Here is a 19,217-nt window from a genome sequence, read left to right as displayed (position 1 = left end):
TTATCCCATGAGACCCAATGGATCTAATCCAAGACCTCCTCCTAGACCTCCATCTCCAAGGCCGCCACCTCCAAGATCGCCACCTCCTAAATTTCCGAGACCTCCATCAGCGCCACCACCGAGGCCTCCAAAATCATTTCCACCACCTCCACCGCCTATATTTGCTAAATTTCCCAGACCACCTCCACCTCCATTACCTAAACCACCCAACTGTCCTAATCCATCGTCGCCCCCACCGCCGCCTAAAATTTGTCCTAAACCGCCGTCATTTCCACCTCCACCACCGAATAACTGTCCTAAACCTCCATCGCCTCCATTTCCTCCACCTCCTAAACCGCCTAGGAGTTGTCCTAACCCCCCACCACCACCACCACCACCATTTCCTCTTCCACCTCCGAGACCAAGTTGGCCTAAATCTAAACCACCTAATAATCCACCGCCTAATAAATTATATAATAAATAACTTTTTAATTAAAAAATAAACAAATTACCTCTTCCTCCATTACCGCCGCCACCACCACCACCAAGAAGTTGGCCAAGACCTCCTCCCTGACCGCCTCCAAGTCCACCTAATCCTAATTGTTGCCCCAAAGCTCCCAAACCTCCGAGTGGTCCGCCACCCTGACCACCACCTCCACCGCCTAAACCGCTGAGTAGACCTCCGAGTCCTCCTAATTCATTGCCTCGTTGTGCCGAAGCACTGGCTACCAGTAAAACAATACAAATTGTAATAGACATCTGACTTTCAAAACGCTCACAAATTAACCAAACTTTCTAATGATTTGAATTTTATAAACTTTTCATTTAAAAAGTTTTTTATATAATGAAAATTATAACAATAGGTTTATATGTTAAATGCTTAAATTGTAAGTAGTTTTTTAGACAGAAATATTTTCTTATAAATGGTTCACAAATCATAACTTATCTATAATTAGTATTTCCCTAAAAAATATTACACAAAATAAAACCAAAATCCTTGTAAAGTTCCGCTCATTTTTAAAGAGTTTTGGCGATTATTTTGATAAAATTTAAAGGAAAATAATGCACGCATTGGTGAACAATAGCTCAGAGAATATAGGTTTGACATTCCTATTAACTAACATTTCATTTGAAACAATTAGACATTTATTTGTTGAATAAAAAATAAATATTAAAAATTTAATAATAAATAGATTGTGTAATTTAATAGTTGTATATTTTACTATATGTATTGTACATATTTTTTTAATTTATCAGTTTTTTAAACAAATCGGAAATTGTAACTTGATTTTTAAAATATGTTAACAATGTTTGTTGTTATTTTAGTATTTCTAAATAAATTTAATCTAGATAACTTAGTGTTTTTATTAGTAAATAATTAAAATTAATTATTGATTACATTATTTAAAATTATTTATATTTAAAATTATAACATCTTTAATTAAAAGAAATAAAAATTAAATTAAATTAAAACACTATAATGTTAAATTTAGTTAGTATGATGATAATAAGATAAATATTTAAAGTTTTGAAATATGTTAATAAAATGCATATCATACATAGTTAATAATTTGCAATTCAGCCAGTTACTAAGTTAGTTAATTAAATTTGTAAAGTTTTAAAATTCACCCTATACAATTAATAATTCAAACAATAGTTGTCAATAGACTTAAATATTGTTTTTAAATATTACTAAATTTGTCTAATTTTGCTATAAATATCTAAATTTTTCAAATAATTACTTCTAATAGAATCACTGCACAAATTTATAAATTATAATAATTTATAAAATATCTAAAAATCTTTCATAATTAATTAGTTTTATATAAATTATTAGTTTTAACTTAATATGTTATTCTTGTTAGTTAATATGTTATTATTTTTTGATTATTTATAGTTATATTTACAAACTTAATCACAATTTTATAGATTAATGATTATTCTTATAATAACAAATGTATTGTATTTTATTTTTTTAACATTTTAATGTATAAAACAAAACAAAAATCAAAATTATAAAAAAATTAGTATACCATAAATTAATATTACTATATTTTCCTAATTAAATACATTATTACTATTAATATATATATATTGCTAAAATTTTATTTAATAAGCTGTATATGAAATCAATAACCGATAAAAATATATAGTTATCAGTAAAATGTTTGTCTCATTTTTTAGACATTTATTGATATGCGACAACTGTTTTGTCTAATATATTCAAAAATATGCAATTAATTTGTTTTGTAAAATGCAAGTCAATCATAAAACAAAAGACAGTTTTTTAGTATTTCTTTTTAATGTAAATTATATTAATATTTGAGAAGTAATCGCATTTCAAAAATCAATGTAAAAAATGCTAACTAATGTTATTGATAAATTTTTGTTTGCATTTCAATTATACATAGAGATGGGCAAATATAAATTTTCTAATAAATTTCCCTAAGAAAATTTTTAGAAAGTTTCTCAGGAATAATTTTCTATAGAAATTTTAATTTATGATTATACTATGGGATCCCCATATCTATAGCTATTGTAATATTGTAGTAATGATACATAATATATACCACACACTAATACAATGGGATTCTTATTTATAAAATTAATATAATTAAAATAATAATTCAATCAATTGAGAAAAAAATAGCGCTAGAGATCGTCATTTTAGTATTATGGGTAATACTAGAGGTCCTGTACTACTACTTGACATTAGTTTACATTTGATATCTATGGTAACTAAATATTTGGTCAACTTTTTTGACACAACTCTTAAATTACGTTATCATATTTATTGCTTACACAATAGCTTAATAGCAATAAATATGATAACGTAATTTAAGAGTAGTGTCAAAAAAGTTGACCAAATATTTAGTTACCATAGATATCAAATGTAAACTAATGTCAAGTAGTAGTACAGGACCTCTAGTATTACCCATAATACTAAAATGAGGATCTCTAGCGCTATTTTTTTTCTCAATTGATTGATTATTATGATCAATATTAATTAAAATACTAATAATAAAATTTAGTTAATATTTATAATTATAATGAATTGTTTGAAAATAACAAATATCGAGACAACAAAATTAATATGGGATCCCATTGTCAGAAATTTCTTTTAGAAACTTTCCAAAAATTTTCCTATTATTTTAGAAATTTCTATTTTTTACCAACTCTAATTATACAAAAATATTGAATTTCTTGAAAAATAAGTTTTTGATCACATTTTAAAAATATAGTTTTATATTTTTTATATACATTTTTAATTAGATTAATCAATGATAAATACAGTATTATTTTATAAACTTTATAAACTAATTTATCTAAAGTTTAGACTCTAAACTATTACTTTTTAAAAATGTAAAAATAAAATTAGTTTTTGCTAATCATAATTTATTTAATAATAATAATAAAGACTCCTTTATTAATAATAATAATATTAAATTACATTCAGGTTAATGAAAATCATATTAAATACAGATTACTGATCCAACTAATCAAAACTATTGACTAAATACTATGAATACTCATTGGAAGCAAAAATTAGTCATTACATGACAGCTAATAATAGTCTATTTGTTAGGAAAATTGATTTTAAACTACATGTTTAAGAAAACAATAAATTGTGTGCAAAATGAATATAAAGATTTGAAAACAAATTGAAGTCAAACATAGAGTTAAGCTGAAGATTGCGTGAAATAAAAGTCAATAAAATGAATAAAATAGTGAATTAAAGTAAACCATTATTTCATATATCCATTGGAGTCCTTGAGTTGTGAATCGGTTTACTGTATCTGTGATTCAGTTAAACGAGTTCTCAGTTGTGGTTTTCTTCTGTTTTTTTTTGTGTATCCAAACATATTATAAGCCACTTATATAACAACAAAAAACAGCTAAATATCGCAAAACGCCTTAACCTTAAACTTAGGTATTGTTCAGCACTTGTATGAGTCATCCAAAAAGGCAAAGTACTGTTGTTCAGCAAATTGTTTGAAAAATCAATTCAATACAAAACAAAATAAATGAAAATTATTTTAATAGTTACTAAACAAAAACATAAATAATATAAATAATAATAATAGAAATAGATAATTGTTTGGATCACATAATTATTATTATAATAATAAGATATAATTGTTTTTAATTTTGCTTTAAATAAAAAAATTACATTACTATAATTATATAATTAAATATTAAATTTTTGTTTATTTAAAGAAAAAAAATGTTTAGATTTAAAAAATTAAATTTAGAGCTACATTTATCAAAATTAAATATAGTATCATTATTTTACTCAAAATAATCATTTTGCTGTCAAACAAGAATAATAAAAATAAAACAATAATTATAAATGGCTAATTTAAAAACATAATAAGTGCTGCTCTTTTTTTGCATAGAATTTATATGGGAAAGTTAGCTAAATGTTAACAGTTATCAATTTAAGTCCCTAAAAGAGCTGCCCATAAAAAGCTTAAAATATACAGTATATATATATTTATATAAAACAAAGAATTGGCCGTTCATTCAATGGCACAATAAGTGAGATCTGTGTACATATTTTTTATCATTATATCAATTTAAATACAATTATTTTTTATATAATATAAATGATTTTCTTTTTCACATTTATCAATATATAATATATATTTATATAAATAATTTACAACAAAATCATTTAAAGATCAAAATCAATGTCTGCTTTAAAAAAGACAAGAATAGCTGATATTATCATAAAATGATTTAATTATAATATCGCTAATATAGGGTTGATATTGAGGCACGTTTTCTAATGGCAATTCAATATTATTTATAAAATTATTTAAAAGTCATTTACAATTTTTGTTGTTGTTTCGATTTATGGCATAAAAACGTTATGACAACTGAGACAATGATTCAAATGAGATACAAATATTTATATTATTAATGATGTGATGAGCGGATGAGTTGACGGATGAATTGATGGCTTATATTTAATGGTTTGTTTGTATTAATCCTTCACTAATCGGTAGATGTGATGTTGAGTTCCAGCCGTTTCCGAGACTTCAAACACGTATGCCATACATAAAAGTGTTTCTTGTGTTTCACGATTTGTCACAACCTATTCAATCAATCAATTGATACAAACGATTGAATGACATGACAGCACAGGAAATGAAACATTTAGACAATTAGTGGAAATGTATCTAAAAATAAATGTATCGCATCATTGACTCACTTGTAAAACAGTAAAGTTTTCGAGCACTGAGTTCATCATATATTTTTCGGGAAGATTTTTCAATTTATGTATGAAATTAATCATATATTCACACATTGGAGACCTATGTATCCGATATATAAACCGTCCGTTTTCGAAACGAGCGTATTCTGTCTGTAATTTATAAACATTATTATTAATATTATTATAACAATTAATACAAACAAATAAACACTTTAAGTACAATACCTCTACTTTCTCGACAACTTGTTTGCCAAAAGAGCACACTTTAGTAGAGCAAGTGATGGTCATATTTTCCGTACTTTCATATTGAGAAGTGACGCCATAGAAGGAACCGGACTCATCAAGAAGTGAAGTGTTGAGATCAGCCCAAAACTTAACCAAAAAGAAAGAATTTTGCGGTCCCTTATCGTATAACTCTTTGAGTCCGCCTTTCTTTTCAGGAAATTTATCGTAAATCTGTCGGATGTCTACCGACTCTAGCATTGGATCAGAATAAGTGGGTGAAGTAATGCCAATGTGAACAAACAGGTGTTTATCATTATCATTGTCGTGTCTCTCCATAAATGAGGAGAACTCCACTAATCGCAACTTRTGTGTGGCAATAGCCCGACCTTCCCATACGGGACCTGAATTCAGGTTATTATTATTATTACTATTAATATATTGACCACCGGTTGAATTGTTAAAAGGTTTGATGTCTTCGTTATTGGTCGGACCCATGGATTGCCAAAACTAATTATTTAATTAAATAATATTAAATTTCTATAATAAACTTGTTTTCTTTTATCTTACTGGTGATGGTGTATATGGGGTTACTGGAGGCGCCAGACCAAGAGTGGCCAATCCAGCGACGGCAGCGGCCACATGAGGTGACGCGTGATGGGCGTGGTGTGCGGATTTTTGGGAGGGCGTCAATGAATGTAATGATTTATTGTCCACTTTCAGCTTAGACTGTATTTCCCTAGCCTTCCGTCGGGCCAATACTTGTATATGACTAGAAACCTGTTTACGGGTTCGGGTTTTGCCGGTTCGTAATTTTATATATCTTGCAATTAACTCATTTCGACCTAAAAATAACAAATGGATGTATTTAGCCATTATTAGTCATTAGGCGTACTGTCACACCATCAGTGGTCAGTTTCACACAATTTTATAAATCATTTTAATATTAAATGTTTAAAAAATAAAACTGTTCAGTAATTAATAATGCATTTATTATGCACACAAAATAGTTTTTATTGATACTTAATAAAGGCAACTAAAATTATTTATAGTAATATAAAAATTTCAATTAATTATTGAATATATAATTTCTCAATATTATCAAAATTTATTTTGTAGGCTTTTATAACAAAGTTGTTAAGGTTTTAATAATCATTTACTTGAATAATAATTTTAATTAACCAATATTACTAAACTAGTATATTCTTGTAATTTTGCATCAAACTCGCTAAATGTTTATCAAAAAAAAWATATATATATAATATCATTTTTATATACTATTTTTATTTTAAATATTTTCTTTTAAAAATTAGATATCCTATAAATTATGACATTACTATAATTTCTATGAATGCATAACAATCAGGTGTCTATAAAGCAGTCAAAATCGACTTATTTTTAATAATTTATACAAATTTTCAATTATTTTATTTATTATACCTAAAACAGCGTTTTATGAAAATTTTGAATTTCATTATATTTATAAATTAAAGTAGATTTGAAAGCAAACAAAACTATCAGTTTCAGTGAACCGCACATTGTATGCCATTTGGTATATTTGTAGTCATTATTACTTTCAACTAAAATATAACTCAAAAACTCTAATATAACTCAAAATGTATGGATATTATAAATGCAATGTTATATTTGTTATATTTTATATCTCTATGAAAATATGTTAGGAATGCGAACTCATAAGCAAAATGCAATGCAAGCGATGGGATTGCAGTTGTATTTCATGTGTACGGTTGAGAGCACAGGCAGATGGGAGATGGCATACAAAGAGAGAGAAAGTAACTAACGGATGACGTAAGGGATGCCTATTCTCTCGCTATTATTGGATGCAGAGCTCAATCAAATAGGACAGAGAGCTATACAGTAATAAGTGGTGAATTTGGTATCTCTTGGATACGAGGAATGTTAGGAATGTCAGTAATGCCAGCGATTTAATTACGTGGAGAGCAGTCATTGCAGTCAAACTTTGAACACAACATACAGTTTGATTCAAACCATCAGTATATATATGACAGTCTTTTCTCTCTAAAATAAATGCTGTTATTGAAGGACTAGTACTATGCTTAGGGATCAACTAAATAATATTATATTCTATACAGTAGTTTCAGTATAGGAGAAACTATATGTAAATATGTCTCAAAACAGATCATTGAATTGATGCCAACTTTTTCGTTTAGTTTTAAAAGTCAAGTCAAACAACAAAACTCTTGCCATTTATTACACTTATTTTTAACATATATTTCCAATCCAAACGATCTTTAAAACTCATTTAATATACTATTTTGTGATTTATTTATTTATTTTGAATATATGATGATTTGTTGTATCATAACTATTGCCTTTTAAAATAAATGTTTTAATTAAGTTTTTCCTGAAGTTCTACTTTTAACTAAAAACAAAATATTAATACAAAATGATTAGTCATATGCAATGATTTTTAAATAAGATTTTCCTACAATTCAATCGTAGTTTTGAATAAGTTATGCAAAACATTAACTGATTTTTCATTATTTTCAAACTTGAACTTCAAAACCAATTGAAATTCATGTCAATATATATGCAATTCTGGTTTGAGAGCAAACAACAAAAAAGTTTATGGTTTTATCACAAATCAAATATTAAAGAAAATTCAGTTCAATATATAATTAATTCAAAAATATTGATTAATTATATGTAACAGAGAAAGCGTTAAATATATAACACAAAAATTAATATAATTTACAATAAAAGCTATAACACACTGGTATTGAAGCAAATAATAAAATTGAAATATAAAAAATAATTTCAATTTTAACGGCAAATAATCATTGAATTAATAATAATAATAATAATGTATTATTGATACATACCATACATCTTTCCCTCGTCAGATAATATGATTTTTCTTCGACCACAAGGAGGGTAAATGGCGAGCGCCTCCTGAAAGCTCTGTTCAATATCAGGACTCCAAACTCCTTCAGCATCACTGCCACCACCGGAGCCGTTGAGATCACCGGAACCTTTAAGAGATCCATCTTTACTGCTGTCGTCGTCATGAAGCGAGTCCTCACTGTCGGCATAATGAGGTGCCTGTGGAGCCCCCCCTCCCCAACCCGGTGGTGCCGCGCCGCCCGACATGTCTATACCTTTCATATATCGTACATATAATGTCTTTATATAATTGATTTAAAATAAGAAAAATTAAGTCAAATCTAAGTGTAAACTAAAAAGTTTAGCGAAAAATGAAATAAAGAGAAACTGGTTTTACAAGTGCTTAGAGTTAGCCATATTGTTGGCCATTATGTATGTGTGCAATGGTTTGGTTGGTTTGTGTGGACCAGACATTGAAACAGGTATTGCAAGTCAAACACCACTTCCAATATTAGACTATTACTTATGAGAAACAGAGAAGAGAGGGGAACGGGAGCTCAGGAAACACGACACGACAGGTGAGTCTCATAACGAGGGCTGTGACCACACTATTGTGTGCACAAACACCGGAGGCACACATTGGGGGTCAGGGGGTAACAGACAACACTGCCTGTGCCTCACTTATGCCAAACCAATATTTTATAAGAAATGCAACAAAAGCTCAAAAAAACTCAACGGAAATAAAGTTAAAGACTAACTCAACAAATGGGATCAAACAAGCGATTCAACTCATTGTACACTTTAAGACACAAAGACATAGAGAAAGACACAGTTAGACAGTGTTTAGACATTTGTTTAGACACTGTTAGCTAATGTGTTAATTGTAGTCAAATATGATTACAAATGATATGTAGAGTCAATCACTTACTTAATAATATGTTTGTAGTGTTTGTTGTGTTGTGTTATCACAACTATTAACGCATTCAATGTTCACACAAAACACTACACAACACAACACATCAATCACTTGAATGTCACCCAAACTGTCCATTCAATAGATTGTCAATACTGTAGACGTCTTAACTAATATTAACTAATTATTGACTAATCAAATGCACTAATTTAGCGCTCAGTTAGGTTTTTGGCAGACAAAGCAAGTATTGGTCACAACAGTAGACATACAGTGTTTTCAGTGGAAATACGTTTGGAGTTATCGTTGAGTTGTTTTATGCATTGCTTTGAGAGAGAGTGTGGAGAAACTCAACAGTTGTTGCACTGTTTGGACAGGACTTCGAAAAATGCTGAATATGTTGGGTATGAATACAATGCAATACTATGAATGTGCACAATGTGTGTGCATATGGCATATGTATGGCATAGTATGGCATAGTATAGCATAGTATAGCATAGTATGGCATACTATACACACACACACACACACTCACGTCACTAAACACACGCCCAATATATACTACACATACATTACGTCATTGACTAAGACTACATCACTACTAGACGACTGTTCTCTCAGATATATAATCAACAACCGAACCGAAAGACCCGATAATTACTTTTTTGTAGTTTGTATTCATATTATTTACTATATATTATCAATACATTAATTTTAAAATTAATTCCTTATAATAATTATTATTAATTAATACTATTTTTATATTATTTTTTTTGTCAGAATAGTACTGTAATTCAAGAATTCTCATAATATAACAAATGTTTACATTTTTATTTAGTAGTTTAATTAAAATTTAGTTAAACTACTAAAATATTTAATTCATAATCAAACTTAATAATATAATAAATTAATTTATCACAAGTTATATTTAAATTTGTAATTATAAATTATTGGATAAAATTTTTTCTAAACAATGATATTATTATAATTTTTATATTTAGTTGAATTTAATACCTATATGTATGTCTAGTTTGTAAAAGTTTCACAATTTTTGAATCAAGTATTGAGTGTTATATTGTTGAGTGTTGTTTAACCATAAACTGTACACCAATTCATGTTTAGTGTGAACTCTGGTGACAACCCTATCAAACATATGACAAGTTGTGTCTCATCTAAACTTGACATTCAATGTTATATAAGTTTTGATGAAAACTATTTGCTATGAAATAGTTTATAAGTTGTGCAATTGATGACAAACTAGAAATGCATAAATAGACCTGATCAGTTTTATTAATATTATATTTATTTATTTTTTAATAATATGCTTTACATACTGTTTTTACATAAATATAGATTAACACGAATGTTGCCATTTTTTTAAATAGAAATTAAATGTTTTTCATTATAAATAATAAATTACATACCTGTATAGTACAGTACATTACATACACTTTATGCAAACATTTTTAATTAAATATTGTTTTGATTTCCAAATATTATACAATTGTGTATTGAATGCAAATATATACTATATTTTTGATGGTTATCTCAATTATGATTGTTGTAAGAATCGGATGAATATAATTTTAATTCAAATAAACGCTATATTTGTAGTCAATAATAGCCTGCGGGTTGTAAGTCATGACTAATACACTATTAGTTATGCATAAAGATATTGTAGAAAATATATATATATATAATATAATGTAGTGATTATAAGTTTTTACTGCTTTTTCTTAGTATTACTTTTTAGTGATCAAACAGCAGAACCAGTTTCTCGAGGGGACTCATAACCACTTATAGCACCGTTTCCTCACTTATACTCTCTTTGTCTCAACCATTAGGTCTCCCTTTTTGTTGGACTCAAACCTAAACTTAAGTAAACTACAAACCACTGGCACATACACTACCCCTCACTCATATATAGAGTTGGCTCCACTTAAAAATTATATATGAATTAACTTAAAAAACTTTTTATATGTTCAGATATACACTAAATTTAGACTATATATTATATATTAAAGTTTGAGTCTATTTACCAAATGGCGATAAAAATCAAATCATATGAGACAAACAACATAGTGATAATACAATATTTCGTGGGAACTCCTAATGGCTTCTAACTTATGCTAATTTTCAAATGCATTAAAAGCAAACTTTTAATTATTTCTAAATCAAAAGTCAAGCTATAATCCGGTGCCTCAACTACTATCTGCACCTTTAATACCTGCAATGATATCTAGAGGGGTCACACATGATGTGAGTGACAACTCCTTTATAGGCTTTCTTGGGTTGGCACCAAACAAATCGGTGCAAAAATATTAGTTTTATTTTGAAAAGTTTTATTTTAAAAAACCGGAATTTAGAAAAACGTTTACTTATATTATATAATCATATTTTGTCAGCATTTGAGTGTCCATTTTAATGCCATTGATTGGTTAACATATCTGCAATGTATTTACCATTTATATGATAATATCATTTATTATATTTCTTATGACACCAACTCGTTTCATAACATATATCAAGTTTTTCATTAAAACTGTTATTTTTTAACAAATTATAGTTGAAATGCAAATATTCAAATCAAATGAGCATAAAATGCTTTAATTAATTAATTAACTGAAATTCTATTATTTTTATATTAAATAAAATAATGTTTAATTATTAAAATTACATTAATTTAATTATCTTAATTTGAACAAGTGTATTAAAACTAATAAAATAATTGGTTATTTTCATTACTTTTAAACCAATTAATCAATTAATTATATGGCAATTTTTATTTAAATTGTACATGTAAAATTGCAATATTAAAGATAAATATAGTGCCGGATGAGATAACAGTGTATTATTTAAATAAACTTTATATTAAGTGTAACTTTTTTTTATTATTTGTTTTGTTTCAATACATAATGATTAGCTGTTTGACAGTGAAGTCAAGCAAATCAACTTTTGTGCTCCGATTTCACCACTAACTCAATGACTAATCGTTGCCAAACAACCATCAAAAATAAAAAGACAAATTTATCTCATAAAACAATTTTCAGACAAAAAATAATAATTATTGATAAATAAACTATTAAATCAAACTATAGTTTGAAAATTACTGTAACTAAAAATTTCCACAAAAACTCAACAAAAATTAATATTTATTTATTTATTAAAATTAGTCTATCTTCATTAATTATATAAATTTACAGTAATATCTACTATTTTTAAATCATTATTTATCAATAACAGTTAATCAATAAAAGTTAATTTTTATAATTAAAATATAATATTTGTAATTTATAGATAGACAGAAATATTTTAAATAAATAGTATTAGAAAATATTTATATATAATGTTATTGAAATATAAAATATTATATTTTTTAAAAGATATAACTTTTTAATCAATTTTTAATACATAAATATGTAATATTTATTATATATAAAAGTTAATTTATAAATTATAAAACATTGCATTTGGTTTTTTTATAATAATATTTTATAATTAACATTTAAAAGATAAACAATAAATGTATGATTATAATATTTTTATTGTTTTGTTATGTAAAAACATGTATGAATTTAAAATAAATATTTTCTAGAAGTATTGAAACATGGTATTTTTATAAATTTCATTATATGATAAGATTATTTAACTTATTGTTTTAATCGCAACCTTGGATTATATGTTTAAATAATTTTACAATAAATGTTTTTCAAGTATTAACAAAACTATTATTATTATTATTATTGATGTTAATAAATTATTAATTATTATTATATTAATTTATATATTTAATTAAGATATCTATATATTAAATTATTTATATAATTCATATGAATAGTAATTTAATGAATCACAATTTAAAATAAATTGAATTATTGATTAGCAATTTTTTAAATATAAAAATAGTGTAACCGATTTTACACTAAATCATTAAATAAAAACTAGTTTGAAATTATATAAATCCTAACAACACTTTTATTTATGTATTATTAATTAAAATATGACTTCCATTTCAAAGTTGATTAGCTCAACGAGTTTATCAAATGTATATCAAACCGGTATTAATTGTCTTATTATAAATATAATTCAAATCTTTAGGATTTATGATAAGATATAAATTAATTAAGTTTATAATACTTAGTACCACAAGAATAATATTGGGATCAAATCAATGTTTTTTTTTATTTATAATAACTGTATTTATAAACTAATTTAACTAATTTATAAAATCAATTTATTATATTTTTTTATATTACAAGAACTTTAAAAATAAATTTGGTTAATATAGTTAAAACACTAACAAATTTGCTATTTGGCTATTGTGTAATTAAATATAATTAATATGTTGTTATATTTATATTGAATATAATACTGTGTATACTGTATAGTATAGTGTCTGTAATTTTGTAGTCAATAAAGAGGGAAACACCTAAAAAGAAAGAAATAAAAAGCAAAAATTTTCACGACTCTTATCCACGACTCAGAGATTTTTAGTAAAATAATTTTTTGTAGTAATTTTAGATCTCATTTAGTATTTATTACAGATTTTTAGCATAAAGTAATAAATTAAATGTAAATTAATTTGTTTTACAAAAGTTAATTAAGAGCTAATTGTGCGTAATATCCGGAAAAAATAAAGTTAACCAATAATACAATATCTCTATCGACAAACATTTTAAATGCTTTTATGTAAATAAAATATATTATAAATAATGAATTTTATTTGTATTTTAACGAAGCAAAACAAAAAAAGTCTAATCTATCGATTAAATTGTGATTACATTTTAACCATTTCTTTCTTTTTTTAGAAATTTTATTTTTAGCCAATTTTCTGAATTATCCAAACTTATCAACAAAAAACAAATAAAATCAAAACAAAGTAATAAAAAAGTAGTATTGTATAATACAACTTATGATTTCATAAAAAGATTTATAACGTTTTTTAAAAAACCTATAAAATTTTTGTTTAAGTACATTGAAAAATTTTATTAAAATATTTGTAGCAAATAAAAGGAAATAATTATTTGTTTGTCTCTTATTGTTGGTATCTCAGCAATAGATACTGTATGTCAAACATTAATATCACAATTTTTTATTACTTTTTCTACAATTTAATAGCCAAACTTGTGTGTGTTATTACAGTATACAGAAAAATAAAATAAAAAACATATTTGTTTTAAATCTTTAAAATAAACCACAATTATTATTAATAATAAAAAATAATATAAATTTCATAAATACTATTTTGATAAAAGCATTTAAAAATATAATATACTGTACAACAAAATCTGATAAGAATTGAAAATAGTATTTATTTAACGTTAATTTTGAGTACATAAGCCCATTGTAATAGTTGAGGATTGACCGGAGGAAAGGTCACTAAAGTATGTCCGTCAGAGTTGTTAAACTCAACATTTCCTTTAATACCGATAAGTTGAATGGTGTCCACTGTATTGTATTGGACGGCACCCAATAGCACTTTATTATTTTCGGGCCAATTCAATACTATCGAATAAACTATTTTACCACCATTGCTAGTATACCTGAAGTAACCAAATATATATATATATATTACCGTAATTATCATTAAAATAAAGTGATGCAGAAATGATTACCAAATATCTTTAGTAATCGTATCGTTTTGATGAGTCCACGCTTTAGTGCTATAAATTGCTTCTCCATTGACATCAAGCCATTTGCCTAAATCTCTTAATCTTTCCTCAAATATGGGAACTACACGACCATCATGTGTGGGACCAATATTTATTAACAGATTTCCACCACAACTTTAATTATAAAATTTTATTTAAATACCAAATAAATATAATTTGTTCAATAAATTGAAAATACCTAACAGTTTGTGCCAATGTTGTGATCAATTCATGAGATGTTAAATAATCACTTAATTGAGAGTTTCTTCTAAAACCCCACGAATACTTGTCTAAAGTCATAGCATTTTCCCATTTATGTTTTTGCAAAGTACCTGGGTTATATCTATCTGCACAACTATAATAACCTCCATGTTTGCACGATGTTCCAGCACCTTTCAAATTATATAATCAAATATATTTTAATTTCTAATATTAGAAACTTAGTTTTTTATTCAATTAATACCCCAGCGATCATTGACAACAACTGTATCCTTGACGGGACTATTATTTAAAAAAAAAATAAATACAAAACAAAACAAAACATAGATATACAGTAAGTTTTAATATTTATTATTGAAATAGTATTTTTAATGTTACCTTTGATTGTAAAGCCAGGCTAAGAAGTCAGTGCTGTTCCAGTAAGAGTCGGGTGCCTCCCAATCACCGTCAGACCAAATAACCTCTGGTTTATATGTATTGATTAGTTCTTCTAATTCAGGTCTTGCCTTAAACTATCAATAAATAGAAATATAATTTTCTATTTATTTTTTTCAAATTTTATTTTCACTAACTTTAACAAAGTCTTGTGTTTGCCATTTATTATCCTTATCTTTGAGATAAAGTGGATTAAACCATTCATACCATGAATGATATGCACCAAATTTAAGACCTGCCTTACGAACAGCTATAGCCAAATCACCTAATTTTGTTTGTTTTAATAAATTTATATAAATCAAAAATATATTCAAAATATTAAATAGTAATGTTATAATAAAGTATTTTATTGTCAATTATAAAATTTATAATTGAGTTCATTTATCGCAGCTATTTTTACCATTTGAAACAATAATTAAATGTAAAGATATTTTTTAAGTAATATTTTTTAAAAGTTAATAAATGAATATTAAGCTAAATAAGTTTTTTAAAAATAAAAGTTGATATAATAGATTGTTAAATTCATTAATTAGCTGAAATAAGGCAACAAATAAGCTTTAAATATTAAAATATTATTATTATTGTACAAATAATTTTATAAATGTCATTTACAAATCAGACTTAATTAAGATATTAACGCTTTGTGATTATCAGTAATTAATATTAATATTATTAGTTATTAATTAATATTATTAGTAATTAATTAAATTTATTAATTTGATATTAAAAGTTAACAATAACTTCATTTGTCACAATTTTCAGAAATTTTCATATGGATTTTTTTTTTAGAAATTTAAAATTTATATGTACATCTCTATTTTGAATATAAAAATATAACCAAAAATTTAAAATAATAAACTTTTACTGTATGTTAGCTTATTATATAACATTGAAAATACACACTTGAGTGACTTTATACTTTAATTTACATTTTGTACATAAAATACTAACCAGTTTAAACCAGTAGTTTTAATTGTCAAAAAATACTTTTTAATATAATAGTTTATTATTTGTCTTAAATTAATATTATAATTAAAGCATCATATAAAATTATATTTATGAGTCAAAAATTTAAACTTATAAAAGTATCAAAAATATAAATAAAATTTTTGTTTTTTTAAACTTATATTGTTTTTAGTTTTTATTTTACGAAACAATGCTTCTCTTTTATGATTTGTTTGTTTAAACGAGAAATTTATTAAACAAACAAACAAATGTTGGGTAAAATAAAAATAATACTAAGTATAATATAAGATAACAAAAATGTAAATTCTAATAAAAACAAAGTTTTAAAGGATTATCATTTCAAATGTGTTGAAAACATAAGTACTAATAAAACTACAGTACATATTATAAATTAAACAAATACTATGTATTATATTTAATCAGTTATATTGTATTATAGTTAGCAGGTAGACCACTATTTCATCTGATTTTTCTATTTTTGTACATAATTTTTCATATTTGTCTAATGACTTAATTTTTTATACTAATTGAAATAAATAAAATAATAATAATAATAATAATAATAATAATAATAATAATAATAATAATAATAATAATAATAATAATAATAATAATAATAGAGACAAACCTAATAAATCACGATTGGGTCCGATATCTCTTGCATTCCAATTCCACGATGTTTTGGACGGCCATAAAGTGTATCCCTCGTGATGTTTACTCGTCAATACTATATATTTAGCACCCGAAGCCCTTTTCCAAGTTTACACCAATAGATTATACATATTATTATTATAATTACTATAATTGTTAATATTATTGAATGAATATACTTGAAAACATCGGCCCAATGATTAGGATCGTAAAATTCAGCCGTAAATTGATTGGCAAAATCGGCATAAGTAAAGCCAGGCTTAAAGTTATGTGTCATATAATCGATATAACCCTTATCTTTAGTTCCCATCCAATTCCACCTATTTATGTCATCAAATAATTTGATATTTATGTCCAATAATAATGAATAAATTAAATATATCATTTACCAGAACCATTCACTGCCAAATGATGGCACCGAGAAGACACCCCAATGAATAAATATACCAATTTTTGCCGCGTCATACCAATCGGGAAGTGTCCGATTGTCTACTGATTTCCAATCAGGACTGTACTGTATGTCCATTGAATGGCTTTCCTCTGGTTTGCAATAAACCAGAAGAACTAACGCAACAAATATAACGATATGTTTACTATAAGCCATATTTGACAGATTTATAATATAAAACTTAATAATTTGTATAAACAGCTTATTTATATTAGAAGAGACACTCAGGATATAAACATTTAGTTTTCTCTTCACCACAATTTTGATTACTCTCACACCCAGAGTGTTATAATAATCAATGCATTAATTGATAAATAAATAATTTATTTATAATCTTTTTTTTGTTGTCCCCTTAACTTTTGTACTCTAGAGTACAGTATATTTTAGATTATATTTACTTAAATTTTTTAAAACTATTCTAAATTATAGTTTATACCTGATATTCCCAAAATATGACTATTTGTTTAAAAAAAACCTTATTGTTTAAAATTATTAACTATTATTGATAATTTTAGTTAATATTAATAGAATTTTATATAGATTAGTAAGTAAACAATTAAGTAGTTATAGTTTATTTGAGCATGATAAAATATTTTATAATAAAAAATAAGTTACTTGACTTATTTCTTTTTAAATTAAGCTCACTTTAAGGATTTGCTATTCTATATTAATGTCATGTATTAAATGTGTATTAATTTTTGCATACATCATAATTAGAAAATAAAATTATATTTAGTCTAAACAAAATATCATTACATATATAATTACAACTATAAATAAAATTACTGTATATAAAATCTGAGTTAATCAAGGTTTTCGATTTTAGGTATGTGTAGGGGGGGGGGTAAATGGAAAATAACTAAAAAATTAGTAGAAACCAGGGGTTAAATTGTAAAATTATGATTTAAAAGGTAAAATTAATTTGCCCTTTACATCCTTGATTAACTTTGATAGAAATATTAAACATAATATTTATTATTTATATTTCAAAAATATAATTTTTTTCTCTACATTTAATATTACAATTAATTATAATGTATTTTTTATTCTCTAATCATAATTTAATAAACACAATATATAATTTTATATATGATAATATGTCTCAAATATTGAATTTAAAATTTTATAAAATACTTTTTATGTTTAAATATATAACACTAAATAAAAGTCATTATTAATGTGTAAGAAATTTCATTTAGATATTAAGATAAATTGATAGAAATGGAAAATTAGTTTTTTTTTAAATATCTTAAATAATAAAATTATGTAATTTGTTTTATTCAAAATTGATAATAATAACGATGAATCAATAGAAAAACAAATATCTAAAAATAAGATTTGTTATAGATTTTAATATATTTGTTTATATATAAATTAAACATTTTTGATTTCAACAGTAAATACATTATTATAAATTTAAATACTGTATATACACTGCTATTGCAGATTAAGCGACGCATTTTGGTGTACTTTTTAAAACAATTATTACGGATAGTAATGTATAAATAACATTTTAGTTTTAATTTTTTTTATAAAGTAGACATATTAATTAAACATATGCAATATTAAATAGTTTCAATTTTAGATTAGTTTAAATAATATTAATTTAATAATATCGACATATTTTGAGATTTAAGAAAGTAATTTTTGTAA

The 19,217-nt window shown here is 25.0% G+C and overlaps 3 protein-coding genes across 3 annotated transcripts; all 3 read right to left on the bottom strand.

The window, feature by feature from the left end:
* Positions 1-738, bottom strand: LOC128957905 (acanthoscurrin-2-like). Its single transcript, XM_054303719.1, has 2 exons — positions 492-738; positions 1-440 (listed from the first exon to the last, which is right to left on the bottom strand). Exons 1-2 carry the CDS (start codon positions 736-738, stop codon positions 1-3), a joined length of 687 nt encoding a protein of 228 aa, XP_054159694.1.
* A 3,988-nt stretch (positions 739-4,726) lies between these two features.
* On the bottom strand, positions 4,727-9,687 carry LOC128958656 (transcriptional enhancer factor TEF-1-like). The gene is made up of 6 exons (XM_054304556.1): positions 9,213-9,687; positions 8,284-8,584; positions 5,990-6,264; positions 5,423-5,929; positions 5,195-5,347; positions 4,727-5,077 (listed from the first exon to the last, which is right to left on the bottom strand). The coding sequence occupies exons 2-6, from the start codon at positions 8,564-8,566 to the stop codon at positions 4,967-4,969; spliced, it is 1,329 nt and encodes a 442-aa protein (XP_054160531.1). The 5' UTR covers positions 8,567-8,584; positions 9,213-9,687; the 3' UTR covers positions 4,727-4,966.
* A 4,684-nt stretch (positions 9,688-14,371) lies between these two features.
* LOC128958905 (alpha-L-fucosidase-like) lies at positions 14,372-17,805 on the bottom strand. The gene is made up of 9 exons (XM_054304866.1): positions 17,506-17,805; positions 17,296-17,436; positions 17,094-17,215; positions 15,637-15,764; positions 15,443-15,576; positions 15,309-15,346; positions 15,045-15,237; positions 14,810-14,980; positions 14,372-14,737 (listed from the first exon to the last, which is right to left on the bottom strand). Exons 1-9 carry the CDS (start codon positions 17,718-17,720, stop codon positions 14,506-14,508), a joined length of 1,374 nt encoding a protein of 457 aa, XP_054160841.1. The 5' UTR covers positions 17,721-17,805; the 3' UTR covers positions 14,372-14,505.
* Between the last annotated feature and the right edge of the window lie 1,412 nt (positions 17,806-19,217).

The sequence above is a fragment of the Oppia nitens genome, unplaced genomic scaffold (assembly GCF_028296485.1).
Source record: "Oppia nitens isolate AA-2021 unplaced genomic scaffold, nextdenovo-longstitch-racon4-pilon3 scaffold3_pilon_pilon_pilon, whole genome shotgun sequence".
Lineage (NCBI taxonomy): Eukaryota > Metazoa > Arthropoda > Arachnida > Sarcoptiformes > Oppiidae > Oppia > Oppia nitens.
Note: the sequence above shows the minus strand (reverse complement) of the source record. Positions and strands in the feature narration are given on the sequence as shown.